Genomic DNA, 18,420 nt, shown 5'->3' with positions numbered 1-18,420 from the left:
GGTGGTTTATATCAAATATATAATATACCTACTCGTTTGTCTGGTAGTCTGTAGTACCTATGAATTAAGGTACCGGTTCCAAATACTTTCGCTTTCGGTACCGAAAAGTATACGAAATGCAGGTTTAGTTAATAGTATGAGAAATATTAGGAAACTCATAATATGATCATACATAGATTATACACAAAACAGTAATACCTTTTTAATTTAAAAATTCTGGTTCGGTTCCAGTACTTTATTTATTAAAATAAATGTTTCAGTTCTTAATATTTTAAAGGTTCCGGTTCCAGAACCGGTCCTTTTAGATTCGGTTCCAGTCCCTGCTATGAACTTATGGTAGTATTGTAGCAACCAATAGCAGTGATTTTTAAACGGTTTTGTAATTAAAAATAAATGTATTAGTAATATTGTCAAATGTTCAGAAGCCCCGACACGTGGAGCTCAGACCATATATTAAGCCGGCCCGGTGTGCAACAGCACACTAGCACACCTGCCACCTGGCCAATCCATCCCTGTTATAGAGATATTATTGTTTATTGACCGGAGGTCACGGGTGAAATAGTAAACAGGGAGTACAATAATTATAATTTACAGAACTGTTGAGATATTGTTATAATTTATTTAATTAATAGAGTAACAAAAATTTGAAAAACATATGGTATTATATACATTAATTAGTACCTAGTTGTTTTAACATATTCAAAAAATAAATTGAATATCATAAATTTAAATAAACTGTTTTAATTTTAGTTTGGGATCTCGTATATAAAGTCATAGGCATATAAAATATAGTTAATTAATATAATATGTTTTTTTTTTGTTTGTCAAAGGTACAATATAGTTTATACATAATATGATTTTCTAATATATTTTTAAATGATAAATTACCAAAAAAGTAATAAAAATGCCAAAGGTTCAAAAAATTCAATGTAAATAAAAAAAACTGGATGATATAACTACAATACAAGAAATAATTAAGAAAAAAAATGTTATCAAGTTATTCAGTAAAAACTACAGTATTTCTTAAAATTAATCTACTTTCTTTGCGTACTTAAACAAAGCCCCCTTCAACATATCTTGATACTTGTCTGTTGTAACTGATGAAGTTGCAGTACAGTCATTTGTTTTGTAAATACCAACTAATACATTAGCCTTTTCAAACATATTTGAGCGTAATGAAATTATAATAAACTGAGAATTTTTTGTACGTTCCTGAAAAAATTTAAATTATTGTACCTTTTAATATTTTTACATTGCTAAAATTCACAAATTCAAGAAAACCAGATATTTTATTATTTAACTATATTATACAGGCAAGGTAATGAGTTTTGATGTAAATTTGTGATGCAAACATTAGAGAAAAAGTTAATTTAATTTAATTTAAGAAAAAGATTATATTAAATTATTGCAAAATAATTTTTAAGTATTATAAATAACATTAATTAAATTACCCTAACCAATTACATAACACCCAATAGGTATTTTGAAGTTGCAACAAAATGTTTTTGTGTAGTTATTAAAGATTTGGATGCCATAATGGTATTTACGTGTTGAAACACAGACCAAGAGTTCATGTCATCTGATAATCTTAAACTATAGAGTGTAACAGAAAGGCCAACAAACAAATAAAATGAAAAGTTGATACAAATTAAATGTAGATACCTATAAAAATATTATGAATAATATATAATTTAAGATTTACTTATTTCTGAAAATTCCCAAAAAGAAACAGATATTGCATTTCAAATTAATATGCTACAAAAAAATATTCATACCTGTTTTAAAACATTTAAAAAATATTCTACTTGACTTAAGACCATACAATTTTTCTAAAAATTAGATTGAGATTGGCTATTTTGAATTTTACAAAAAAAAAATTATATAATTAAAAATTCTTATTTTCTATAATTATACAAGGTGATTTTTTAATCATGAAACACTCATTATTTCAAAAAATATAAATGTATTTGAAAATATTTTTTATCCTTATAATTTTTTAAGTTTTTTACTTTTTTGAATGACATTAAGTTTTAATTTCATATTCCAAAGCAGAATATTTTTCTAAGTATTTTGATTCATGAAAATCAAATTTAGAATGAGTAGTTTACGAGTTATAAGTATTTTAAGTTTAGACAAGTGGAGTAGTGGACAAACATTTAGTGTGGCAACACCATACCACTCCACCTATCTAAATTTTAAATACTTATAACTCGTAAACTACTCATTCTAAATTTGATTTTCATGAATCAAAATACTTAGAGAATATTCTGCTTTGGAATATGAATTTACAACTTTATGTTATCATTCAAAAAGTAAAAAACTTAAAAAATTATGAGGATAAAAAGTATTTAAAAATATAATTTTTTTAATAAAAACATTGTGTTATAAGAATCGCCCCGTATATATTTAAAAAAATGTTTACTGTACTTAGCTACTTGATTACTTTAATGTACTACCAAACAGATGCTTATGCATTGTAAATACAATTTCTTTTTAAAAATATTTGTTAGAATTAGTTATTTCATTTGTCAGGTCATTCTGTAAAACCTTGTATATCATTTAACTTTTTAGAGTAACTAACTGGTCTATCTTAACTATTTTAGAACGAGACCACAGCACTCTGTAATTCATCAAAACCCACTGCCACACCTTGCACATAAATAATAAATATACAACTGATGTGGTTGAAAGTTATTATTTAATATTATAATACCATTTGTCAGTCAAACTTATTATAGTAGTATAGCTAATATTGGATTTTACAGATTTTAATTGTTAACATATTTAGGGTAGGTTGCATAAACATCTAGTAGTGGCTTACCGAACTGTTAACGCACCGTTAACAGTCATGTAAATAAAAGTAGGTGTTGATTGAACGCCCAATAATGTTAATGGTTCTGTAAACTATCGATTACCGGACCTGTAAACTACAAATCAGATTTTGCTTCGGTAACTTACAGTTTGATGAAATATCATTGATGTTATCAATGTTGTAGGTGGTTTAAAGTATTTGGTGATTTTTACAATCATCAATAATTTAATATTACTTTATGTAACACATCATAGTTTAACATAATAATTAACTTTATTGAATGAATAAATTACAGAGCCGGTAAAAATGTACAGACTGGTCCTTATGCAACCCACCCTTAATATTGATTATTGAGCATATTGTATGACAAAAACTGATGAATCTAAAAATGTTAAGAAATCGGCATATTTAACAATGTAGATCACAAGAAAAATCTTTTCTAAAATATATTTATGCCATGTTACTACTTAAATTTAAAAACAATCTATTGTTTATAATTACCTTTATGTAATACGCAATGATTGATACATTTTTGAAATCTAATGCGGCGTCAATTTCATCCATAACATACAGTGGTGATGGTTTATAGTAATGAAGAGCAAATACAAGAGCTAAAGATGACAATGTTTTTTCACCACCTGATAGATTAGATATTACCTTCCATGTTTTCTTAGGAGGTCTTACACTAAATATCAAATATTAATTAATAATATTATTTGGTTTACACCTCAGAATATATAGTAATTAAATATACAAACCTAAAATTGATTCCTTCACTAAATGGATCTAATGAATCAACAAGTTCAAGTTCAGCATCTCCACCAAGTGTTATCATCTGATACATCTCTTTTAGTTTAATTGTGATTTTCCTAAATGAAGCCATGAACTCATCCCTTCTTCGTTGTCGTACTTTATTAATCATTTCAATATGATCATTGTATGACTTCAAGACTTCGGCCACTTCATTTGCTTTATCATTGTACTGTTGTGTCTATTATACAAATACAAATACAAATATCAATATCAATATAATAATATATTCAATATTATGAAGAAAAAGCGAGACATTTGTATTAAAAAAATCAACATACCCTTTTTTTGAATTCTTCGAGTATTTTGAAATTGGGTTTATCATAATTACGCATTTCTTCAAGTAGCGTAGCTCTGTTATTTTTCATTTTCATTATTTTAATTTGAACTAATTGCTCCTTAGTATATTGAGGCAATTTTTTGGTATCTGGGTCAGTATCATCATCTACATCATCATCTACATCATCATTTACACCATCATCTACATTATCAACTTGCATCTTATCTGGATCATCTTGATTTTTAGATATTTCATTAGTTTCATTGTTTTTTTCTTTTTCATTATCTTCATCTACAGCAGATTTATCATGGTTTTTAGATCCAATATTCTGATAAGATTCTATAACTGGGTCCCGTTGAGCACAATCAATTTCCGGAATCTTATGTAATTTTAATATTGTAATCTTAAAATTAAAAACAGAAAGAATAAGTTTATTTTCAGTATTTTGAACATATTAAAAAAAGGAAGCAAAGAATAAAATAGTATATATCCAATTTACGAAAATCTCCATTTTCCTTCAACAATACAATAGATTAAGAATATTTTTTACCTTATCATTTATATCATTAAGTTCGTCCATATTTAATTTTATTTCAGTTGTAATGTCATGAAGATCATTCTTTAATTTAATGTTTTCTAAACGTAACTCATTTGTTTTGATTAGGTTCTTATCGTCTTCACTAGTAATTTCCTTGATTTTTCTTTTTTGTTCTTCTATATTTATCTGTATAAATAAAAATGTATACATTTATGATTTATACATATTATGTATTTAAGTCACAGAGAAAGTTATTATTTAAAAATATTACCATACAGATACAATGAAATCTCAGTCGTTAAAAAACAACTGTCACTAAGGAACATTATTTTGGGGCTTACATAGGGGGTTAACACATTCATGATAATAAAACTATCCTAATCAAGATAACTCCTGATAAATAATATGACTATTTTTTTTTTAACTTGACTTAATTGTGTAGTATCCTTGTAAAGATTAATATTAGATATATTATAAGTAAGTGTATTTTATTTTAGAATTTAATAATTTGATTATAATAGATAATCTATTAGTATGTTATTATTATATACATAAAGAAACAACATTTAAAAAAACATTATTTAAACCTTACTCAACCATTAATTTATAAAATAATAATTTAAATGAAAGACAAGATGAATGTGAAAGAAAGTGAACATAAACGAGTAACTTAAAAAAATAAAAATGGAAGACTGATTTTTATGCATTGAAATTGAACAAACTCAAATTTTAAGTTAACATTCTAAACACTAATATATTATTATACTGTTAAAGGTTTGTGGCATGAGAGCAAGCAAGGGTTGCACTTTGCCAAAGACTGAAAGTGTCTTCACTAAAAAGATTTTTTTTATCACACTTCTGTAACTTCTAAAAACGCATCAATATTAGGTTATCTATAATGAACTGTTTTTGCTGTTCTTGGTATCTAGATTTATTCAATTTCAAGATTTACAGAACTGTTTCATATGGAACAGCATGGGAATAGCCTATATACCAGCAATAAAAATATTTGATAGACAAAGCATATCGATACATTCATGTATATTATTCTGATTTCAACAGTACATTTTCAATTTTTCTAACCACTAGTATAGAGAATTTCCTTTTACCACCCTCTTTTAAAAAATATCTTTACTGTTCGCTGGACAGATAGAAATTACATTCCAACCCTTCAAGCGGCATCAAATTAAACTTGAATCGGTAGCCAAAAAATATAGCAACACCTCAACATTAAATATTAGGCTTCTTCAACGATATATATTTTTGAATATCAAAATCATTTTGTTTTGTGCGATATTAAATCGAAATATCAAAAAAAAAGAATTGAGATAATTAAGATATTTAAGATATTTATCGATAACTTGAAAAAATTGTTTTTAAAATATATGATACTAGTTTTTTGGCGTTAAAATCAGTTGGTTTCAGGTAAACCAAATACCCAATAGCCGGGGGTCATTAATTAAAAATACGATGTATTTAATATTGTACGTTATATTTCAATTATCGATATATTACAATTATCAATATCTAAATTTCCGATAAAAAGTATTTCAATATTGATATTGAATCAATATATTGATATTGTTGAAGAAGCCAATTAAATAAAATAAAAAAACACTTACAGTAATTTCTTTATTCTTTTCATTCAATTCAATTACTAGAATTTCATTTTTATTCAACTCTTCTGTAATGGATTCCATATTTTTCTTACATTCAATAATGTCATCTTTCAAAGTTTCAATTTGACTTTCTGATTTTTTTATTTGCCTGTAATAAATTAAAAATGCATTATTATTTGCATATTATTATAATGATTATTATTTAATACCTAATTATATTTTTAGGAAATAGACTCAGTACTTAAAAATTATTATACGCATAAGCACAACATCTTATAATTATATAAGGAATAATCCCTTCCAAATATAATTATAAATAAAATACTACTAGGTAATTGTTATTGTCCAAAACAGTTACTTAAATACAAATTACAAACTATACTGATATACACATTACAGTATAATACTATGGTAGGAATATTATTATGTTAATTTATAAAATTAATGAGTTGTATTTTTTCATAAGTGTGTTGGTATTAAACATACTACCTACTTCATTAGTTTTCTAAAATGTCAAAAAAACTTAAATAATATTTAAAATTTAATTAAAACAATTAATTTATTAAAAAACTGTGCTTTTGAAAAAAATTACTCACCTTTGGGCCCCCTTTATATCAATATCAACTTGATTAATCTGATGACGAGTATTTTCTAATTTTGTAGTTGCTTGATCTAACAAACGTTTAGCTTCTTGAGGCAGTCCTTGAGTAATTTCTTCAATTTGTTTCTTCAAACTATCCATTTTAGATTTAATCTTGTCATACTCTACTTTTGATTCTTGCAATTCTATAATAAATTTAGTTATATAGAACTTTTAAGTAAATTCAATAATGTAGCTATTGATTCTATAATGGTTTAATTAATACAACAATTTTAAACTTTTTTTGAGGTCCAATTTATTAATAATTAATGGTTACATATTAAGCGTTTACTCGTTTCCACATGAGAAAAGTACCAACTATCAACCAAAAGTGGTCGCCAACTGTGCATGCCGTACGAAGAGTTAATGGCCTAGCTGGAATATTTTTAATGTATTAAATTTGGATTTTGAGAAGTTAATTATGAGTATTTCAAGCTTAGGTGAACCGAAATGCAGAATGAAGTGGTACAAGAGTATTCTACAAAATTTTTATCGCTTCATTAACGTAAAAAAAAATTTCAATCACTTTACTTTTACCACTTTTTGAGATAGTGAGTATTTACAATTAAATTATTTATTTATTTACACATACAAAAATTACATTTTTAAAAATACTGTTAAGATAATTTTAGTTGTTTTTACCTTTTTCAGCTTCTTGGATTTCCGATTTCTTATTGGCAACTGCTATTGGATCAGTTTTTTTTTTTATAATTTCTAATTTTTGAGTTTTAATCATGTTTTTTAGTTGGTTTTCTTTTTCTTTCCATGCCTAAAATAGAATCTTACTTTAATTATTATAATTTATACATTATTTCTAATTTCAAATTTATACTTGCATTTATGCGCGATGAACACTCTTTAACAATTATATTTAGATCTTCAATTTGTCTAAGATTTTGATCTATGTTAGCTTGGAAATCAAAAATATTGGATTGTGTTTCTCTCAATTTAATTTCCAAATCTTTAGCAGTTTTGTCTAGATTTTCTACTTCATTTTGACTCACCAGAGATGAATTGCCAGTTGCATATCTCGACCTTATTTCTTGAGGCCCGATTTTACCTTTAATAGGCCTTCCACCCCCAGACATGATACCTATAATTAAATAAATTAATTTATTAAATTTTAACTAACTATAAAAAATCAAAAAAATGTAACTCATACCTGATTGATCAATTAAATCTCCTTTAAATGTAACAACTCTATAACGAGTTTGAGTACCAAATGCTATTCTTCTTGCTTGTTCTAAATCTTCAGCAAGTAAAGTATCATACAAACCAGAATAAAATGTGAGTCTGAAACGTTGATCTAATATTTCAATAAAATCAAAAACTCTTTTCGCATTTTCAGGACTAAAAAGAACAAAACATTACAATTATTATTAGTAGTTTTGATTAAAAATCTTTTATAAACAAATTGATTTACTAGTTATTATTTGAATCAGCACGGGGTTTTAATTTTTGAACTTGAGGCATGATTGAAAAAGTCAGTCGACCAATATTATTGGTCCTCAATTTTTGAATGCATGCATGAGCTGCATCTGATGTTTCAACAACAATTTGATCCGTAGAACCACAAGCTGTACACGCAGGAATGTCAAATTTACCTTCTACCTGTCCATAATCTCCCTGAAATTAATAATTTTAATTTGTTTGTATTTGAAACTAAAAAGTTGCTTTAAATAACTAAAAAGCACATACGCATCTACCAAGAAGTCCATTGATTTCTCTTTTGTCTTTTAAATTTAGAATATATTGAATAGGTCGGCTTCTTTCAGTTGTTTCTGCATAAGCTGATCGCTTTTCAGTTAAACTCTGGCGTATATTTTGTAGTTTAGTTTTTAACTGTATCTCATCTTCATTTAATTTTTTTATTTTGGTTTCTAGTTCTTTAATTATATTTTTGCTAATATGTATATCTGCTTCTGCTTTTTCTTTTTTTCTAGTAGAAAATATAAATTAATTTTTAATTTAAAAAAAATTGTGAACACAATTGTCATTGTGGTCTGAGCAAAATCAAAGTTATAGGTACTGTACGTGTAAAGCAGTGATTCCCAACCATTTTTATTTTGCACCCCTTATGAAGATCTTCAAAATCTTATGCTCACCTTCACCATAAATTAAAAAAGATTGATGACCTTTTAATTAATATTTTAACTTAACTTACCTAACCTTTTATCATATTGATTAAGTACCCCGGTGGAGATAATGAGAGTTATGTGCTCCCCCACCCAGTTTGTGACACTGATGTAGAGATTAGATAAGGTACAATATACCTGATTATTGACTCCTAAGATAATTAACTTCAAGAATGCATAATAGCATGAATCGCTCTACCATTAAGGAAATCCCAGACAATTTCTTTTTGTCATAATCAATTAATATATTTTAAATTGTTGTTCTTTATTACTAATTATACATTAATAAAGACATAGGTGTGAACCAAACTTTATTACCTCATATTTTCTTGAAACTTTTCAACTCCGCCCGCCATTTGTTCTTCCAGATTAATTAATTTTTCTTTTTCAGATTTCTCAGTATCGATGAGTACCTCAAACTCAGTTTTTAAGGTTTGAAACTAAAAGAGAACATTAAACATTGATTGAATGAATGATTTACTATTTATAAATATAACACATCAACACTACAAATTGCAACATTTAAAGCTCTAGAACTTACTTGATTTTGTTTAGTACCAACAAGTTTCTGCAGTTTTAATTCCTCGGGGGCCAATACATCTTTTTCGTCCCTGAATTTTTTTGATTTTTCAAAACCACTAGAATTTACTTTTGTATAATTTGCTTCCAGTTCTATACATTTCTCTTCTAAAGTTGGTAATTCTGATTTCAATTTCTTCAATTCAGCCTCTTTAATTTTTGGTACACCTTCAGCTTTAGTTATCTAAGCAAAAATATTTTTTAACACATATTAATTAACTTATTAGTTACTATAATACAATTTAATCAAAACCTAAGAAATTTTTGTCTTGCTTTTGGTATTAGTTGTAAAAGTTGTAGTGACCTACTTCTAGTAGAACTAAGATAGAATGGCATAATCAGAATAGAAATTGTCAAATTTATGGAGAACATGGCGTTGTACAGGATAGAATACAATAAATAAATTATATAATAAAGCAAGCTTCCAAAATAAAAAAGTTGATAATATTTATAGTAGATTCAGAATTTGTATTAAGGATGGAAGAGAGGTAGAAAGGGATTTGGAGAATTAATCAGGATTAAGCGTTTAACCTGTAAGGTAGGACAAACAAATAAGATGTAAAGGAGATCGCATTCATTTAAATAATTTAGTGTAACAGAGAGGAGAGTTGTTTGAACAAAGTTTAAACGTTATCAGTTAATAATGTATAACCCATATGTTGACGGTTAAATTGAATAATTGAGGATCTAGGAAAGTTCTAAATAATTGGACCAAATTTTTAAAGGTACTAGAAACATAATTTCTGAATCTTGAGGCAGTCTGCTATAGATTTGCTCGGTGAGCGGACATAAATTAGAAATAATGTAAAAATGAGGTGAAATCAGCCTGAGGAAATTTAATAGAAAAAGACCAAATTAGATTGGATGTGGATTTGGTTAGGTTATTGACAATCTTGTTCCCAAATCTCAGTGTGACTGAGAAAGTGTAAACCCATATAGAAAGTGAATATATAATTTGATTGATGGAGATATAAGTAACTTAATGCAAAGGAAATAGGTAGATAAATGAGAATTGAAGGGGTATGAAATTAAAGATTGTAGCAATGACACAGAGTAGTGCACCATAAAAACAGTAGTTATTGTAATTATTATATTTAAATATACCATATGTTATATCTGAGTTTAAACTTACAAGTTTAATAAGAACAATTCAAATATAATTAAAACGCATACTTGATCATACATAAAATTATTTTTATTTAAATTAAATTTAAGCGTATCTAATGTGAAAGATGAACGAACTTCATGCTCTTTCACGAGTTTGTTAATATCAGTCTTGAATTTGCTTCAAAATAGACGCAAGTGGAACTATGTGGATATGTATTTAATTCAAATTTGAAGTATTAGGGCTAGTTTTACCGTCTGCGATTACACTTTGATTACGCTTAATCAGCTGATAACAGACTTTATAACCGGGCAAATTTAGCCAATTAAAACTTCGGTTAACTTTAATAGGAAATATAGTACAACTGGCCTTAAGAAGAACATAAAGAAGCGAACAGCTACAGGGAGGGGAGAGAGGACTGTCGCCCACTTTGAGAAATACTGAACTAAACTAATAACAGACATACAATTTGTATTATTTATATTTAACCGACGGAAGCGTTATTAATGCTATCAAAGTTTTTCACCAAAATGTCTACGGTTTACAAGTGGTAAATAGTTGTTTGGAAATCGGAATTAGTCCATAGTTAGTACTCACTATTCTACCGTCCTTAGTCAAAACAGGGTAACTCCAGTCAATACTACGATTGTTGAGAAACAGCAAATAATGTTTTTAACAGTAAACTAAGCATTAAAAAAGCGCTTATATAAAAAAATTATCAAAACTTATGCTGATATTTGAGCTATTAAAGTTGAACACTTTTAATTTCAACTTTTTTGAGCTTTTAAGGAGATAATGGACTTGCCAGATTATCGCTTAGTCTTTTCTGGACATACCTTGATTTAGCCTAAATTGTTACTATATGAATCATTAATACCCTTTTTATCCAACTTATGAACACAAGCCAAAACACGGTAACTCCATTATTTTTCATGCGATAACCCGAGTTTTTGATTAGTATTTGGATTTACCGTGTTGTTGCTAACAAAACTTCAAATATATTGGACTTACCACATATTTTCTTGATTATTCTAGAAGGGAAAATCTTAAGAAAGATCTTTGGCCCAGTAAAAGACGAGAAAATTGAGGGATAGAGAATAAGAAAAAACAAAGAACTAGAGGAACTCTTTCAGAAGCCAGTTATTGGCAGAGAACATAGAAGGGAAAAGAGTAAAGACCTCTTGGACGCCGCGGGAATTGCTTTCGCATTACTTCCGCGGCGCCCAAAAAGTCTAACTTTTTAAATACTAATGTAATAATGGGTTGATTTTTACCTTTTTTTGTTCCTGTTGTATAGAATTTTCATATTTAGTAATCTGCGTTTTTGCCTGGTTATATTCATTATTTAATTGACCTTTTTTACGTAAGCATTTCTTATGTTTTTCTTCATTTTTTTTTAATATTAAGTGATCGGATTTTAACTTTCTAACAAATAAATAAATAATATAAATATTATTCATAATATTATACTTTTAAATGCTAAATTATAATAAATTATTATTATATTATAATATACATTTTCTAATAATTAAATGCAATACATTAATATTGATTAAAAAACTATATATACTGCAAAATTACTACAAAACTGAATAACCGAATGGTTATTAATATAAGGAGGATGATAATAGTCTACTCGTGACCCTCCTTGCATATGCTATTTTTAAATGTCAAGGTTATAACAAACAGAAACATCCAAAATAGCATAATTAATACCATCATTAAGGTGCAAATAATCATCATTTTTATGTTAATACTCGATAACATACACAATATAGCCATGCGATAAACAAATAAATAATCGTTAATATAACAAATTTTTTTTTTTTTGAAATTACCCTAAACCAAGGTTTTTCAGACAATAAAAAAGTGGGCAGTAAGGAGATCATGACATTTATCTATGTATATTTACTACATGCATGACAATGCCCTCCTTCTTAAAGAGTAGACATGGACAGACTACACTTCCAGTGGAGTGAGACCTAGTAAGAAACAAGGTAAAACAATCAGACAGAAGTTGGCAGAAGTTGTTTGCACTATACCATACATAAAATAAATGACAGAGCACATTAAGGTAATAGTCTAACCAATACGCCAATGAGGCCTTATACTAGTATTTTAAAAGTAAAAACAACCTACTCAGATAAATCTTGTATTTTTTTTTCAAATTGCTTTTTATCATTAGAAATGTTATTGATTTCTTTTTCATTAGAATTTATTTCATCATTGATCTTATTCTGAATTTCAGTTTTGGTTTCTATTATTGTTTCAAAATCGAATCTATTAAACACATAATATACATAAACATTTAACAAATTAAATATTATATAATAAATTGTTACTAAAAGAATTTAAATTTAAATATACAAACCTTTCTTTTTGGTATATTTTATTACTGAATCGAGTGATTCGGTTATCTAATTTTAAAAAATTAATCACAGCTTCAACGGGTTCTATAAGTTCCTCTCTTTCTTTTGCAACAAATTTCAAACGAGTTATTTTTTCATTTTTCTCCAATGATAAATCTTTTACTCTTTCTTCGAGTTTAGTAATTGGTTTCTAAATTTATTTGTAATTAAATTGCATAAAGATATAATGTAAAGGTTTTTAATTATTTAGGTTATTAAACCTATTACATTATTTATTTTATAGTATGAAGTATTTTTAATAATAAGTTGTCAATCAATTAAAAAAAAAACAAACATCAAAACATTAAATAAAATCTAACCTTGTATCTCACGGTGCCTATGACATCTTCTAAATATTCTAACATACCAGTTGAATGGTCATTTTCAGATTTAGGTTTCATCATAGCAATTTGTTCGACCTCCCCCTAAATTTATTAACATAAATGTATATTTATATTTTGTATTATATAAGAAAATATTTAATTTAATACTTAATACAATTTACCTGAAGAATAAGAAATCTATTATGAACTAAATCTATTCCATTTTTCTTTAAAATAATTGCTATATCCTTAAACTTAACACGTTTGTCATTTAATGTATAAAATGATGTATTGTCTTTAAATGCTGTGCGTGTAATTTTTATTTCAGTACCTGGAATAGGAACAAATCCGGTTTGTGCTGTGATCTATAACATAATCAAAAAAAAATGTAAAAAAAAATGAATTAATAAAAAAAAGTAAAAATAAAACTATTACATCATCTTGAATATGTACAAAATGAACAGTAACAGAACATTGGCGAACATCTTTATGCTTGTCTGATTTATGTAAGAGTACTGATACTTTTTTTGATCTAATTTTTGAAGACCGGTATCCAAACACAAAAAGTAAAGAATCAATGACATTACTCTTTCCACTACCATTAGCACCAACAATACTTGTTAAACTCTGTAAAATAATAAGATGATTTGATAATTTGTACATGTAAGTATAACAAAACTTATTACAGTATAATTACATGTAATAATAAATATTTACTTATTGCATTTAAAGAAACATATACATATAAATTTTAAATTAATTATATAAATGATTTTCTCCAGAAGCCTAAGTTTGTGCTTAATAATTCTTATCTGTATTCTATTTAAGTTAAGAAACAGTCAGTGGCCGACTTGTGTGGAGGGAGACATGGCAATACTAGGACTATTGTGAAAATATAGTAGGCACTTTATTTTATTCAGATAATATGATACTGGGAAAAAATGTATACATTAATAACATTAATATAATCCTATAACATTTTATGGAAAATACAGAAGATCTCCATTCTCGTGAAATCACATAGTACCATAATGAGTAAATACTGAGAAGTAAATACTTTTAAAAACATACAAAAACCCTTTTTTTTTTGTTGTTAATCAAGTTTATATTCAGTGTTAAAAATAATTCAAGGAAACAAATATATATTGTGTCATTTTACTGAACCTATACCTACTATTTTAAACTCAGAGTAAAATACCATTTTGTGGTGACCAGAACAATGATCCATAAATCGACTGTAACAATTAGTAAAAAATATTGTAAAAAATGTTTCAAGCCAATAGAATTATTAAAGAATCAATCAACTTCAAAATCAAAATTCAAACAATATTATAATTTTTTTTTATTAAATAAATAAATTTGTATGCATATAATGTACTTATATCAATATAAATATTAAAATTAAACTAAACCATTTAAATGTATTTTTTAAGGTTTTTCACTGCATTAAATTCATAATCCTGCATATACATTGCCTTGCGTTTTCAAACATTGTCAAGTCTGTAGTATCAATCTAATAATAAAGATTCAGAATTTTGCTGGTCACCCACTTCCTATAAATATTATAGACACTTGGAAAGAATTACAATTAGTTTGAGGTTTTAATGTTAATCATCAAAAGCACTTCAGCTTAATAAAGTATTAATATGTATAGCTTTTTAAATTACACGACGACTATGTCAATATGAATATTAATATAATGAATCTGTTGATGACTAGAAAAAAATTTAGAATTCCAGAATATTTGCTTATTAGTAAAATTGTCTATAAATATGAATACTGAATGATATTTCCATACAGCTATAGTAATACCATTTTTGATGAATTCATTCAATTACAACAACGTTCAATCAAAAAACAAGAATCACAAAAAAATAAAAATATTATTGAGTGATTTTGAATTGTAAATATTCAAATTGTTTGGATGTGGTTTAACTTTCAGAAAAATAGGTAGTCAAATATACCCTAAACAGAATGACTTATTGAAATATATGAGCCATACTACCTACTTCAGCTATAATCCTGAATTTTTCTTATGAGTATGTTAACACCCCATTTGTCTTCTCTCTTTAACCCACGCAGCACATTATAGCAAATTTATGTTTAGAAGAACCAATCCCTGTGTTTTTACTTTTAATATCAGAGTGAATTCACCTATTATCAAACTTTAAGCAAGGCACATTACCTGTGTTCCTATGTTGGCTATTTCAATTTTTATGTAAGTTATGAGTGTGTAAATTATTACAATTTAAAAATGCTTATAAATTATATAACAACTAAAATATCGTAAAAAATCCAACGCGGGGATGTGGTAATGTTCAAAACTTTAAGTTTGATAATAGCCAATAGGTGAATTAACTCTAATATTAAAAGTAATAACACATGGTAGGTTCTGTTTAACATTAATTAGCCATGTTCCTCTTAAGAGGATGCTACACCCACATGTATTGTCTCCATCTTACAAATGTACAAAAACTGTTTTGCGTGGGACAATTTTACTCACTCTGTATTTATAGTAGAATTTCCAAAATTCCACAGCGCATAGGGAAGAACTTAATCTGTCGTATCTGTGTTGGTAATTCTACTACAAATACAGAGAGTTAAGTTGTCCCGCGCAAAATAGTTTTTGCTTTGTTGTGCATTAGTAAGATGGAGACCACACATGGGGATTTTTGATCAGTTATGGTAACTTTATCAACCATAATGTTGTTAATTTCAAAAGCCCAACATTTTTTTTTAAGAATTAGGTAAAAAACTATACATAGAATACTACAGAAGGAGATAAACCTAACCAGTCAAGCACTACTTGGTATGGATACACCTAAATATTTTTATCTATCATGAATAAGTAAATTAGAATTAATTAAAATAAGTATCATGGATCAAAATTGAAAACAATTTTTAGTTTTTAATTTATCAAATATTAAGATTTTTTATACATATAAAATTAAATTTTAAATAATTCTAATTTTAAATTTATAAAAACTTTAGTTTTTTTAAATTGATGTATAATTTTTCAACTCCACCTCTTCTCTTGAAAATATTTCTAGGTACCTTATTACCCACGTTATACTATGTCCCACGAGAGAACATGCCGGATCTGCGCATGTAAAATGAGGTCTGTCAACCTACCAGGCCATCGTACCCCTCTATGCGTCCAAATTTGGTCGACGTTGACCGTCACTGCTAAAACCATGCGTCACCTGTCAAGAATATGGTGGGGGATGCGCAGTGCCAACTAGTTGTAGCGCAACAAGTTCTCTCGTGGGACAGAGTACAGTAGCTATGCCTTTGATGTTTATTCTTTATCAATAACTTTTTCCTAGCTTATTTTGTTAGAGTCCAATTTCTTCATATTTCACTGCTATAATTGTTGGATGATAACATCAGTACTATTATGGTTACAGGCCTCATCTTACTAAAATTGATTTTAGTAATTTTATATATAGTATATTTTGGTTTATAGACTATTGGTATTCGCTTTTTAAAATTTGATAAAATAAATCAAGAAGTTTTCAGTCTGAAGTATGCTGACTTAACAGTTTCTATCATTTATAAACTCTAGTTTTAATAAAAACAATTATTAATATACTTAATAGCTATGATAACTAAGACAATACAAAGGTCAATACATTACTGTCTTTAAAATCATTAATCTATTTGATGAGTGATTTAAAACATTAACAGTTTCTTATTAACATACAACAGTAAAGCTGGGATCACACGGCATGTTACGCGTCGCGTGGAGTATTATAGTACGGTACAGATGGCGCACAGTCTGATTGGGGCTGCAAGGCAAGGTTTGTATGTGCGGCACGTTACTACCCGATAATTGTCGGTCTCTGTATTTTGCGCCAAAGGAAAATTGGCACAGCGCATCTTATCCAATCTAACGGCGTGTCTGTTTTAAATGTGCGCAGTATATACACGCCCTACACTCCTTGTGCTGCGCCAAGTGCCATGTAATCCCAGCTTAAACCTAACTCTGCTCATAATTGATTTTGTTATTGCTTCCTTACCAAAAGCCCACTTTTTTTCAGGCATTGTATTTAGTATTGATTTTTTCTATGAACAAATCTAATAACTCATTACTTACACGATAACACATAAAATCATGTACTTACCTTATGAAATTTCCCAATAGTAACTTCGCCAAAATAACTTTTAAAGTTATTAGCAACAATTTCTGTAATGACCATGCGAGGCCCAGGATTCTCTTCAGCTGATTTAATTGGAGGTAATTCAACCGGTATGCGGATACCATTGAATATATCTGCGTCATCAATGTCTGACAAGTCTTCATCATCGGAAAAGTCACCAACTTTTTCTTGCCTGATCCTTTTGTTTTTTGCAGGGGTGTCATGATTATCAGTTTTATCCTTTCTTTTTACTGCCATTGTACTAAACAAATTTCATGCAATTAATTTAAATTGTTAATATGGACGTTAAACACAAACTACAAAATTTAATATTTTATCCGCATCAAACAATTAATTGCATCTGTTGTCAATAGATCGTTCAGTAGTATTTGAAAGACACAAGAGCGTTGACATACATGTACCAACCAACATACTTGATATACTTGCAATTTTATATTTACCCTTTTATAATATCCAAATGTGATCATACGTTAAAGGCAGTAGGCACTATTACCATGTACAGCTATCCATGGAAGTACGGAGCATACAATTACACGAAAAGTCGACAGCAAACGGTTATTATTTAATATCTTGCAACTTGCATGGCGGTTCTATGGTTTAATCTAATGTCTATTTCCCACGGTCGTATCTCATAGAAAAGAGATTGATAGTACGGCACATCGGCACATCAACATACATTAATGGCATATAACAGCTTCTCGGCAGCAACAGTCCGCAGTCGTATAATAACCATTCCGGAGAAAGAAAATACGAAAAACAATCGTAGAAATTAAAAATGGCGCAAATGCGCAATGGCTCGACAATGGCGATTGGCGGTTATTTTGTTATCTACCAGTCACTATTCATTCGGCACTCTAGTTTCGGCGATGGCAAATGAAAACATTGAAAACTGGAAAGTAAAAACGGTGAAAATTATGAAAAAAAAAACAAAGCAGTGTGACCATCATATTCAGAGAGAAATTTACTGAACTTATAACGGATTCCTGTCTCAGATTATTTGGTCGACGTGCA

The 18,420-nt window shown here is 27.8% G+C and overlaps 1 protein-coding gene across 1 annotated transcript; it reads right to left on the bottom strand.

Annotated features, from left to right (window-relative positions):
• Positions 1-644: 644 nt before the first annotated feature.
• On the bottom strand, positions 645-18,250 carry LOC132937855 (structural maintenance of chromosomes protein 4). Its single transcript, XM_061004428.1, has 22 exons — positions 17,850-18,250; positions 17,374-17,650; positions 13,685-13,876; positions 13,432-13,614; positions 13,247-13,351; positions 12,890-13,077; positions 12,658-12,798; positions 11,793-11,943; positions 9,376-9,597; positions 9,153-9,274; positions 8,398-8,638; positions 8,123-8,325; positions 7,862-8,049; positions 7,536-7,792; positions 7,342-7,468; positions 6,656-6,845; positions 6,063-6,207; positions 4,453-4,626; positions 3,904-4,305; positions 3,571-3,803; positions 3,314-3,497; positions 645-1,212 (listed from the first exon to the last, which is right to left on the bottom strand). Exons 2-22 carry the CDS (start codon positions 17,644-17,646, stop codon positions 1,030-1,032), a joined length of 4,104 nt encoding a protein of 1,367 aa, XP_060860411.1. The 5' UTR covers positions 17,647-17,650; positions 17,850-18,250; the 3' UTR covers positions 645-1,029.
• Between the last annotated feature and the right edge of the window lie 170 nt (positions 18,251-18,420).

This window comes from Metopolophium dirhodum, chromosome 2, assembly GCF_019925205.1.
Source record: "Metopolophium dirhodum isolate CAU chromosome 2, ASM1992520v1, whole genome shotgun sequence".
In the NCBI taxonomy this organism is placed as follows: domain Eukaryota; kingdom Metazoa; phylum Arthropoda; class Insecta; order Hemiptera; family Aphididae; genus Metopolophium; species Metopolophium dirhodum.
This window is presented reverse-complemented; position numbering and strand designations above follow the sequence as displayed.

Bases quoted from the DNA above. Each gene is read 5' to 3' on its own strand.
- LOC132937855 (XM_061004428.1), bottom strand. From the start codon at position 17,646: ATGGCAGTAAAAAGAAAGGATAAAACTGATAATCATGACACCCCTGCA. The intron at 8,639-9,152 runs GTAATAAAGTTT...ATTTTCTACTAG, and splicing joins AAGTTTCAAGAAAATATGAG to AAAAAAAGAAAAAGCAGAAG. The intron at 6,208-6,655 runs GTGAGTAATTTT...AATTTATTACAG, and splicing joins GATATAAAGGGGGCCCAAAG to GCAAATAAAAAAATCAGAAA.